The 11,778-nt window shown below is 50.2% G+C and overlaps 1 protein-coding gene and 1 non-coding gene across 2 annotated transcripts; both read left to right on the forward strand.

Moving 5' to 3' along the window:
* Positions 1-165: 165 nt before the first annotated feature.
* Positions 166-8,722, forward strand: Ranbp1 (RAN binding protein 1). The gene is made up of 6 exons (XM_036197286.1): positions 166-327; positions 1,424-1,560; positions 4,365-4,522; positions 6,789-6,917; positions 7,720-7,785; positions 8,317-8,722. Exons 1-6 carry the CDS (start codon positions 313-315, stop codon positions 8,421-8,423), a joined length of 612 nt encoding a protein of 203 aa, XP_036053179.1. The 5' UTR covers positions 166-312; the 3' UTR covers positions 8,424-8,722.
* Positions 7,834-7,959, forward strand: LOC118590540. The gene has a single exon (XR_004945828.1). It is a non-coding gene; the product is annotated as a small nucleolar RNA SNORA77 (small nucleolar RNA).
* Positions 8,723-11,778: the final 3,056 nt, after the last annotated feature.

The following is an 11,778-nucleotide window of genomic DNA, read 5'->3' on the forward strand; positions in this document are numbered from 1 at the left end:
CGCCGGGAGAGCGCGCTCCCCAGGCTGAGGCGCGGCCGGGCATGCGCCGCGGGCGTTTTGGCGGGAAGCGCGGGGCGGGCCGGACAATGAATGTCCGCCGTCAGAGCCAATAAAGCTGCAGTGGTTTTGAATCACGGCGCGTTTCCCGCCGCTGGGGTCAGGGGTCAGGGTTCGGGTCGGGGGGCGGAGGGAAGAGCGGACGGGCGGGAGACGCCGGCGCCAGACGCGAAGGAGAAGGAGCTGCGACCAGTCACCCGGAGGCCGCCGAGCCAGCGACGCCTGAGCCAGTCGAGCCGCCGTCGCCGCGCCCCCATGGCGGCCGCCAAGGTACGGCGAGGCCCGGGTGGGGCCCGGCAGGCCGGGAGGCAAGGGCCGCTATGGGCGGCCACGTGGGCGGCCCGCGCCTCGGCCGCCAACCCTCGCCGGCCTGCGGGTTCGGGGCCTGTCGAGGCGCTCGGGCCTGGGGGCTCGAGGACTTTGGGTTCCGGGAGTGGGAGCTAGTGGCCGAGACTCGGGTCTCGGGGGCTGCGGGGCGGCGCGTGACCTTGTGGCGTGCAGCAGAGCAGCCATCGGCGCACCGGGCTCCCGGCTCCCTTCGTCGTGGCCCGCTTGTGATGTCCCCACTAGCATCGGGAGCCCTTCTTCATTCATTTGGCCATTACGCCTGGAACCGCCGGCGGCGGGAGCTTGCTTTTCAGCGCGGGCAGTAGATGTAGACGCGGACTCGGGCGGGGGCGGCTTTGTTGGGGCTCGCGTGTCGGCCGCAGCGGAGCCGCAGTGCTGTGAAACCGAAGGGCTTCTGTTTCTTTACCCTGTGGAGTTGGGTACTGTGAGTCTGGGTTTTTTCTGTATTGTCAAAGCACGTGATCTTGTCCGATCTAAACCTGCATGCCCTTGTAATCCTTCAAGTTGGGTCAGTCTTAGGGCTTATTGGCCAGACTTTTCTTAGCTTCTTTCAGCTTAGATTTCCAAGCTTGTGTAAAATTTCTGGAAGAGTTGTAAATTCGTGTAAACGCTAATGGTCCTATAGTTTATTTTCCTAGTTTACAAGTGCTTGGAGAATCGTCAGTACAAACTGTTAAGGTTGCTCTCTCGAGTTCATCACGTCCTTTACATGTCGGGTATAATTTTCATTTTATAGAGGAGGAGAGGAGTTTCTCAAGCTGCTTTGCCAAGGACTCTGGTGTGTGTGTGGAACTGATGTTTGAATGTGCTGGGAGGAGGGTGTTAAAATCCGTTGTCTTGTTGCGTGCTGTCTTCCGATTTTTGTGATGCTGGTTGTAGCACACTGGTGATGTGAAAGACTGGAGACTTAATTTCCCATTTAGGGGAGGCCTGTCTTCCTTTTCCAGGCGCCATCTGCCATTAGTGATGCCCGCTGTGGCAGGTTCGCCAGCAGCATCACTTCCCCCTCTCTGCACAGGACAGTCATGAGGACCACGACACCTCCACAGAGAATGCAGACGAATCCAACCATGACCCCCAGTTCGAGCCAATAGTTTCTCTTCCTGAGCAAGAAATTAAAACACTGGAGGAAGATGAAGAGGAACTTTTTAAGATGTAAGTCCACTGAGGTGTCCCTGCAAGTGTCTTTAGATGGGCTGACTGAGACAGAAAGAAATGGCCTGATAATAAACAGGTCTCCGCAGGGCATTTCTTTTAAAACTTGCAAAACCCAACAACCACAGTGGGACCATGGTCTCTTTGCTTTCTGGAGGAGCCAGCCAGCCAAGCTAGGAACTCTGTGCTGGGTGTTGTTTCTCTTGTGCTGGGGTATAAGCCCTAGTGATCATTAGCCTCTTTGTGATTTCTATCTGGAATTTGGCAGAAGAGTCCTAGGTTGGCTGGGCACATTATGATAACCTGTGAATTTTGTGGCTTGGCCCAGTTTGAAGAAGGCTGTTTGAGGAAAGGTCCTGGAGTTGTACAGTGACTAGCCTTACATTGAAAATCAACCATTTCATCTGCCAAACCTCCTGCTGCCCCTGCTTCCTTGTGGCCAGTCATTTAAAGGGTGTCCCCATCATTGGTCTGTCACCTGGGGGTCCCCCAGCTGATCTTGCACCTTGCCTCCACAAATCAGCAGTTCCAGTAGGCTGTGGTGGTGCACACCTTTAATCCCAGCACCTGAGAGGCAGAGGCAGATAGATCTCTGAATTTTAGACCAGCCTGGTCTACGTAGCGAGTTCCAGGACAGCCAGGGCTACACAGTGAGACCTTTTCTTGGGGGTGGGGGCTTCTTCCTTTGTTGAGCAGGGGATCTTAACTCCTTTCTTCCCTTTTCTTTCTTTCTGCTTTGTTTTCTGTTGCCTTAGCTGGGTATCATTAAAGAATGGGTTTGTTTAGGTATTTATGTTTTGTTTTTTTTTTTTTGTTTTTGTTTTGGTTTTTTTTGTTTGTTTTTGTTTTAATTTTTATATGTGTATGGGTGTTTTGCCTACATGGATGTCTCTACACAATGTGCAGCCTGGTGCCCAAGGAGGCCAGAAGAAAGCAGCGGATCCCTGGGGACTAGAGTTACAGACAGTTTTGAGTTGCCATGTGGTCCTCTGGAAGAACAGCCAGTGCTCTTAACTGCTGAGCCATCTCTCCAGCCTCCAGCTCATGGTTTTGCAGGTTAGGAAGTCTGAGATCTGAGAGCATAGTGCTAGCACTTGGTATGGGCCTCAGTTACATCTTAATGTAGCAGTGTATCATGTAGTAAAATCAAGGAACTTGCTAACTCCAGTCTTTCTTTTACATATCCACTAGTGCCATTGTTCAGTCCCATCCTCATGAGTCCATCTAACCCTCTTTATCTTCTAAAGGACACTTCTAAATACCATTAGTGTGAATTTGGAAATTGAGTTAATGCCTAAACTCTAAGGACACATTCAAACCATAGTAGAAAAATTCAGCTACCTACAGCCTATGTATTCCTGGTTCTGTGTCTTCCACAAAATGCCAGTGGAAGTGGCTTAGTTATCAAAATTGCTTTTTAAAAATTACCGTGTATTTGCCACTTGGAACCTTCACTGAGGAACTGTAGCAGTACTTGAGTAAACTTTGGATTTGCTGTTGTCTTGTTTTACTGGCCTGGTGATTGAACACACTTGAGGCATGTACTATCTCCAGCCAGTGCCGGTCCCCGCCACCCCAAGTTATACATGCTTGGTCTTGAACTTGCCGTTCACCTGCTTAGCTTCCTTAGTACCTGGGATTACAGGCCTGTTCCAGCAGGCCAAGATGGATGAGCACAAGCTGTCTTGTATCTGGCTTCACATCACTGCAGAAACTGGCTTGTTGCCTGTGCTCAGAATTGCTGGACACTGGGTTCAGGTGCATCCTAGCAAAAGTGTTGCCGTCCCTTTCAGGTGTGCCTAAGATGTGGGGGAGGGAGGCCTGCTCAAGGAAAGCCAGAAGCACACTTTTGTACCCAAAAGGTGGTGGGCCAGAGCTCTGTCCCGCAGCCCTGGGCAAGGGTGGCATCCTCTTAAGTTATGTGGAATTTGGTTTTGTCCATGCAATGCTGAAAGGACTCCTGATTTCCTGTGCAAGGCCCTTGGTATAGTTCTGGAGACCAACATCTTGTGCCTTACATCAGGGCCTTTGGAATCTCTCTTAAGGAACTGGGTGGCCACGTGTCGATTGACAGACTGAGTTTGGAGGAGAACAGAGACTTTGGCGGAGAAGGAGAGGCAGATGAGGGCTGCAAATGAAGGGTGTTGGCCCAGCTTGAGGGACAAGAGCACTAGACTCATGACTGGTGCTAGGTGCTTAAACCCTGGTTACTGTGAAAGGTTCCTCCTGACAGGAAGCTAGTGCTGGGCCTGTGGAGTAGGATATCCCTAAGACTTTGTGTAGATACAGGGCACTCACATAGTGTGACTGGGTCACCCAGCTTGCTGGAGCTCCCTTACCCACTCGGCCATGTGTACCCTTAGATGCCTCTTCTGGGGAAACTGCTTCTGCTATGAATCTTTCTGGTTGTGAAGTAAAAGCAACATGGAGTTTGTCAGGCTTCCCTGGGTGGTATTTTGACTAGTAATTCTTGGTGCCCAAAGGCCTTAGAAAAAGATATTTGGGCTGGGCGGTGGTGGCGCACACCTTTAATCCCAGCACTCAGGAGGTAGAGCCAGGCGTATCTTTGTGAGTTCGAGGCCAGCCTGGGCTACAGAGTGAGTTCCAGGAAAGGTGCAAAGCTACACAGAGAAAAAAAACCCTGTCTTGAAAAACAAAAAAAGAAAGGAAAGAAAAAGGTATTTGGTGAGGGCCCAGTGTCCAACCCCATGTTCAGTGCCCATATAACATATTCTTTGGGGGCAGTTGGTCCAGGTGTGAATTCCCCCTCTGTCTGACTGTTTCCTTACTGGCTTTTCTTATAGGCGAGCAAAGCTATTCCGGTTTGCTTCAGAGAATGACCTCCCAGAATGGAAGGAGCGAGGCACTGGTGACGTCAAGCTCCTGAAGCATAAGGAAAAAGGGACCATCCGCCTTCTCATGAGAAGGGACAAGACTCTGAAAATATGCGCCAACCACTATAGTAGGTGGTCTTTCAGGGCTGTACACCCTGGAACTCCTAGGAGCTGGTTGTCAGGGGAGAGAGGGACATATTTGTCATGCTTATTGAGTTTAAAATAAGTTTCTTTCAAACAAGCCTCTGAACTTGAACTATGACAGTGAAGCTTACAGAATACCAGGCTGTGGGCAAGCTAGGTCTAGGTCTGATGTAGAGCTCCAGGATGGTGATGCAGTGGGTACGTGTTTGTATGTTATCTGGGCAAGTTGCTGGGGTCTGGTGCCAATGCTGTGTTTCCACTTTCTGATACGCTGTACCCTCACTTGATCGCTGGGATGATACAGGAAGGGAATGAGGAGGGCTCTTGGCCAGGTCTCAGCAAGCCATCCCTCCCGTTTGTCTCTGAAGCTGTTCAGATCCATCTTGGGATGCTCTTGAACCTGGTAGATCTAGTGCAAGAATTCTTACCTTCTAAACATAAACATATTGTCCTCACATGAGTCCGCATGTGGAGGACAAAGAAGAAAGTTGTGGGATCTGTTCTTCCTTAGCACCTTCTCATGGGTTCTGAGTCGGTCTCTGGTCTTGTGCTTTATCTCCCGTCATTGGTGTTGCACGTATGCCATAGCTGTAGCAGTTGAAGGACAACTTTTGGGATCTGGGGATAAAACTAGTCAGACTGTTGGCAAGTGCCTTTACTGAGACAGCTTACAGACCCTGAACCTGCATTTTCTAGCCGCTCAGGATCTTTTGTCCTGGGTACATAGGCCAACTATAGGTAAGAGCAAGGGAGGGGTGTGTGTAGGGCTGGACAGGTGATTTTGCTGAGGAACGATCATGAGAAAGACTTGGCCCTCCCTGTCTCACAGTTGCCTCAGTCTCCTCTCAGTCCCAGTTTGGAGCATTCCCTTGGGGGTCTCAAGCTGCTCCAGAAGCTGTCTAGGTTCCTGACTGGCCTCTACAAGTGGTTGGAGCCCTTTGTCTCATGCACCTCACAGGCCCTTGGTTGTTGTGAGTCAAGGTTGGGCATGGTCTTAGTTGCTACTGTTCTATTGCTGTGAAGGGATGCCGTGGTCAAGGCAGCTCTAAAGACGTTTAATTGGGGCTTGCTTGGATTTTCAGAGGATTAGTCCATTATTGTGGCAGGAAGCAGACAGGCATGTCACTGGAGCAGTAGCTGAGAGCTTTATATCCTGATCTGCAGGCAGAGAAAGAGGGAGGGAGGGAAGGAGACAGACACTGGGCTTGGCATCAGTTTCTGAAACCTCAGGGCTCACCCACAGTGACCCCTTCCTCCAACAAGGCCACACCTCCTAATCCTTCCAAACAGTTCAACTGGGGACCAAGCCTTCAAATCTATGAGCCTTTGGGCCATTCTCATTCAGACCTCCACAGGCATCAAGTGCGGTGTAGGGAAGTGAGGGTGTAGGTGGTGTGCAGTTCCTGAGGCTACCATGGGCTGCTGTGGCTCAGATCCCTGAAATCCAGCTTTGGCTGTCGTGGGAGTGTTCAGATTGTTTCGAGGACCTCCAGAGAATCCTGGAGATGCTGACAGGGCTACAGGGACCAATGGCTGGGTATAGACACCAGTGATAAGCAGGCTTTTGGTGGGGGACAGCTTTCTGTCAGTGTTGTAATCCCTCGGCTCCCCTGGGCTGTGGGACCTGAGGGATTCAGAATAAACATGCTTGTTAAAATTCTCTCCCAGGGGCAGACATAAGCAATGTCTGCACTTTTCCCAAGGTCCCAATGACAGATCAGGGTGTGATGCCGCCAAAGTTTACTCTGGGGAACCAATGAATTTATTGGGCTTTCTTAAAGGTCAGAGGTGAGGTGTTACTTAGAGGGGTGTGGGTGCTCCTGTACCCGAAAAGCCTTGACCTAGCAAGGATGATGGCTTCCGCATAGGTGGAGTCCCTCTCCCCTAGTCTTTCCCAACCTAATTAGCCTCTCCTGGAGGAGGGCGCATGCAGTTAGGACAGAGCTGAACACAACCAGTAACTAGTAGGGAGTAGCTGGTTATTGGGGTGAGGGTCTCTGACCCTCTCCACCCTTGGGGGGGATATAAACATCAAGCCCAGCTGGGATCATCTGCAAGTGGGCACAGTTGAACTCCCCAATATGGTGGTTGCTTAGCTCAGAGGGTAATCAGGGACAATAGCTTGGATCTCAGATCCCAGATTCCATGTTGGCTAAAGTGGGTCCCTCACTTGGTGAGCAGGTTGCTCTGGGTGAGGGCTGAGTGGTTTGGTCGAGGGTTCCGCTGTCCTCACAGGTTTTTCTCCTCTAGTCACACCGATGATGGAGCTGAAGCCGAATGCTGGCAGTGACCGTGCCTGGGTCTGGAATACCCATGCCGACTTTGCTGATGAGTGCCCCAAGCCTGAGCTGCTCGCCATTCGCTTCCTAAATGCTGAGAGTAAGCAGAACTTCCCAACTGTGGGTCAGCTGCTGCTTTGGGGGAACTGACATTGACCCACAGCATGCCGGGCCTGCTGTGTGAAATTCTAGGGGTCTGTATAAACAGTTGTTGCATCCAGTTGACTCCTGTCAGGTGTGTGGAACAGACACACCCTGGAGTTTCCTCCTGCTGCTGCTTCTGCTTGGTTTCTGGTTCCTCAAGACTGGGGCACTGGTGTCCCCTACTGATGATATTTAGTCCAGCAAAGACTGCAGAAATCTGCAAGCCCTGGCTGATCTCTCTTCTGTAGGGGAGTCTTTCTAGTGTGAATTGCCACAAAGTTGTGCCCTGAGGATCTTGGAGAGTCAGCAGGTACCATGGCCAATGCCCCAGTGGCTGGTGCTCCTGTGAAAGTGAGCTTGCCCTTGGTGTGGAGTATAATGTATATCTGGTATTCCTTCCAACAGGAGTGGAGCCTGTAGCAAGAAGGTGCTTAGTTGTCTGAATTGTTGATAGATAGCCTAGCACAGTCACTAGCCTCAGGAGGGACACAACAGTAACCAGTCACTTTAGGTGTTAGGTGGTCAGAAGCTGCCATTAGGGCTAGGCATGGTATACACACCTTTGATCCCAGTACCTGGGAGGCAGAGGCAGGCGGATCTCTTGAGTTCCAGGATGGACAGCCAGGGCTATGCAGGGAGAGCCTGTCTGAAAGAGGAATGAGAAATTGCCATTGGGACCACGAGTTGGCTCTTCAGAACTTCAGGATGTAGCCACTCTACTCTTGAGAACTCCTGCTCACTCCCTTCTCCTTCTACAGATGCACAGAAGTTCAAAACAAAGTTTGAAGAATGCAGGAAAGAGATTGAAGAGAAAGAGAAGAAAGGTGACATGGTACCCTGGGGGTGATAAGGGTGGGTGGTGGAGCTTCCTTGCAGATTCACTCTGCACCTGGCTGCAGCTCCAGTCTGGTGCTTTTTCTGTCTGCCAAAGAAATATTCCAGGGTGCTGTGGCTGCCTCTGCCTACTGGAGGTCATGCAGCTGCCTGGGGACACTGATTCCTTGGAGGCTTTGACCTCATGTTGGCCTCATAGCGTTTGTGCTCAGTTTCAGGTACAGAGCTGAGTTAGAGCTCTCTGGAACCCACCTGGGGTGAAAGGGCTTTTAAGATATTCCTCACTTTCAAAGAATTCTGGGTCCTGTTCCTCTGGGGCAGATGAGGCCTGCGTTAGTAAGTGACCATGCATCACTGAGCAGCTCAGCGGGTACCACCACCACCAGCAGCAGCTTGCTGGGACCTTTTGGGCCTATTTGGGAAGAGTGCTGGGTGATGCATAAGGAGCAGGTGGAGCCTTCACTGGGTGAGTGCTGAGAGCAGCCCAGTCTCAGTCTTACTGCCCTTGCCTGTTTTTGCAGGACCAGGCAAAAATGAAAATGCTGAAAAGGTGGCCGAGAAGCTGGAAGCCCTTTCTGTGAAGGAGGCCAGAGATGAGGCTGAAGACAAATCTGAGGAGAAGCAATGAGTCACTCTGTCCTTTTCCTTTCTTTTTCTTTTTAAAAAATTTCCCTGCCCTTTAAGGTTTGTTTTCATTCTGTTTTGTTTTTACAAGGGACTTTATAAAGAACTGAATTCCAACCTTCAGGTTGTTATTTTTTTTTTTTTTAATTTTTTTCTCCTTAAGTTTTGACACCATCGAACATGACTTCAGAAATCCATTCCCCAGTCATGAAAATGTACTGTGCTAACTTTCTTTTCCATAGTGGAAACACTTATTTATAGTCATCAAAAATAGTGAATAAAAAATGCCTTTGAAAACCTGGACCAGCTGGCAAGGCTATGTGGGGGGAGGGGGCTGTGCCTGGAGCCCTCCTTGGCCACTCATGTACCTGAGTTCATTGCAGGTCTGTACAGCCTGGTTTCTTAGGAGAATTGAGTGGTGTGTTGTGCTGTGGCTCTTAGGGAACAGTGGATACTATGGCATGATTTGTCCAAGCTAGTCCTAGAGGCCACTAGGTGTGTAGGATGGCAGCTGAAAGGCCCAGTGGGGCTGAGGCTGACATTCAGAGCCAAGGTGTGTTGTTCCCTTGCAGATGGAACTATTACTTTGTGCCCTTATGTAGGTTGGCTGTGTGTGTTTGAGGGACATGAAGGAAGACTTTCACCTAAGTGAAGGGAGGTAGGAGGTAACCAAACAGAATCTGGCTATTAAGAAAAACTGCTTTTGGTTGGCTGTGGTTAATAAGGCAGCCCTTAGCTCAGTGGAGGGAAAGGCCACCTTGGAGGTGCATATTCATTCCAGTGCTATGTCACAGTACAGCTGTGACCACAGCCCCTCAACCCTCCTGTTGGAAACCATTAGGTCCCCCAACACATCTTCAGATAACACTTGAGGGGTTTGGACCTGTGCTTTAAATCTAAATCAGCACTGTCAGGATTATGGGACTAGAATAAAGCTTGCCGTGTGCCGGGTGGGGCTGGAGAAGTGGCTCATCAATTTGATGAACACTTGCTCTTGTAGAGGATCCGAGTTCAGATCTAAGCACCCACACTAGGCTGCTCACAGTTAGGTTCTAGGGACTCAGACCCCCTCTTTCCCTGCTCAGGTAGTGCATGCAGGTGAAATATACATATAGACAGACATAAGAAAGCCCTGATGTGATAGAATATGGGCCTCAGGAGCTGCACCAGCCCTGTCTTTTACAGGGTAGGAGCCGTGGGGGCTTGATCCCACAATAACAGGAAGTGGTCACTTGGCAGTAAGGTTGTTTGGTTTCTACCTGTCAATGTGTTTCTTGTCACTGGCCCTGTTGTCTGACCTTGTCACAGGGTGTGCTTACAGCTTTTCGAAGTTTTCATTGTGACATTTCTATATAGGCACATTGTACTTTATCCATGTCCATACTTCCACACCCCGTGCAAAAGTCCCTTTTTATCCCCTAGCTGGTCTTTAAAAGCCAACAGAAGACTACTGGCTGTCTCCTGGCTTTCTCCATCCCAGGAAGAGCTCTGCACACATGGTGGGGCCTTATAAACTGGAATTGTGACATTGACCACAGGTGGCCTTCAGTGTACTTCATAGAAGGACTGCTTGATCTTCAAGGGAAGACTTGGGCCTCAGCTTCATTTCAACATAGTGCAAAGTGACTTTTGCCTTGAGTTGTAGTAATAGGCCAACGAGCCTTTTGGGTGGGAGAAACGTTCACCAAGTAGGAAGTTCCTTCCCATTACAAGTGTTGGGCATTTTTTCCCTATGTATCTGGCAGTGGAGGAGGATGGCTGTGGTGGCCCCCACATAACATAGTCTCAAGTCAAACCAGAAGGGTTTCATACTGTAGATAAAGGCCCCTCCAAAGTGGCTAGGGGACACTGCTGTCCTGTGCTCAGGCTTTATTCTGGTGTACTTTCAAGGAAGTTGCTTGTTCACACTTGTAGAAGTTGTAGCTGAAAGGAACATGCATTGGTCCACGTCTGAGTGTGCCCTATTGACAATGGGCTGGAGGATATCCATGGGTTGTTGAAGATACCCAGCCTGGCATTGTGTCCTGAGGCAATGGTAGGCAAAGGCAGTGCTAAGTGGAGTGAGGTCTTATCAGATGTTAGGACTGTAAGAAACACAGGTGTACAGTAGCACCCTCCTGTCCATAGGGAACATTCCAAGACCTCCAGTAGTTGGTGTAAACTTGAGATACCAAGACCTTGTGTATTGTCACCGTCCAAACACCTGTATACAGTTACATAAGGTAGGCATGGTGGGAGGTGAAGCCAGACACTGATAAGATTAAGTTAATATAGTCTAAATAGCTTACTGTGGGTCCTAGCAACCCCAGCACAGCTCTCTTCTAGCTATGTAGAACACTTTGGCATCACTACTGCTAGAACACAAGAAGGCTACAGTACGCTGGGCAGTGGTGGTGGTGCAGCCTTTAATCCCAGCACTCGGGAGGCAGAGGCAGGCGGATCTCTGAGTTTGAGGCCAGCCTGGGCTACAGAGCGAGATCCAGGACAGGCTCCAAAACTACACAGAGAAACTGTCTTGGGAAAAAAGAAAAAGAAGGCTATAATAAGAAGTGGGTAAGCCGAGGGAATTCACATCCAAGGCAGAGAAGAGCAGAATGGTGCAGTTATTAAATTGGTTGGTTTGAGACAGTCTCAGCCCTGGCTGGCCTGAAACTGGCTGTGTAGCTAAGATAACTTTGAATCCTGGGTCTACCTCCTAAATGCTGGAACTAGGCACATACATCCTGTTTATATGGTGCTGGGCTTTGTTAGGTGTGGGGCGTTTACCCACCAACCCCACAGCTCCCCCGAGTTTTCTTGAGTGTGAGCAGCAGGAAATATTAGATAGAAGGATTTATAGTGTGGAGATAAACAGATAGAAAACACAGGATAGCCTCGAGAGGGCCTGGAACCTTTTCCAACGGGCCCTGACTGTCCCTGCTCCAGGGTATTTATAGAGATGCCAAGGGGGTGGGGCAAAAGACCTCCTCCCCCAGCACAGCCAAATACAGACCATCCCAGACACCTGCACTCAGGCCGGTGGCCCCAATCATCCTCTATGCGGACCTGCTGGGTAAAGCCATGAGGAACCCGAAAACAGGCTCCCACAGTTAGGCAGGCATCCTACCAACCGAGCTACATCCTGACCCTTTTGTCATGTAGCTTGGCTAGCCTGGAATTTACTATGTAGACCAGGCTGGCCTCAAACGTGAGATCCACCTACCTCAGCCTCCCCAGTGCTGGGATTAAAGGCATGCACCACCACGCCCAGCTTGTTTGGATTTTGAGATGGGTTTCACTGTGTATAGATAGCCAAGGCTGGCCAGACTTGAACTCAAAAGCAGACTTCCTGCTTCGGTCTTCCAAGGGCTGGTACTACG

Source organism: Onychomys torridus, chromosome 8, assembly GCF_903995425.1.
Source record: "Onychomys torridus chromosome 8, mOncTor1.1, whole genome shotgun sequence".
In the NCBI taxonomy this organism is placed as follows: domain Eukaryota; kingdom Metazoa; phylum Chordata; class Mammalia; order Rodentia; family Cricetidae; genus Onychomys; species Onychomys torridus.

Excerpts from the sequence above, each read along its gene's own strand:
- Ranbp1 (XM_036197286.1), top strand. Across the intron at positions 4,523-6,788 it reads AATATGCGCCAACCACTATA|TCACACCGATGATGGAGCTG; the intron begins GTAGGTGGTCTT and ends TTTCTCCTCTAG. Across the intron at positions 6,918-7,719 it reads TCGCTTCCTAAATGCTGAGA|ATGCACAGAAGTTCAAAACA; the intron begins GTAAGCAGAACT and ends CTCCTTCTACAG.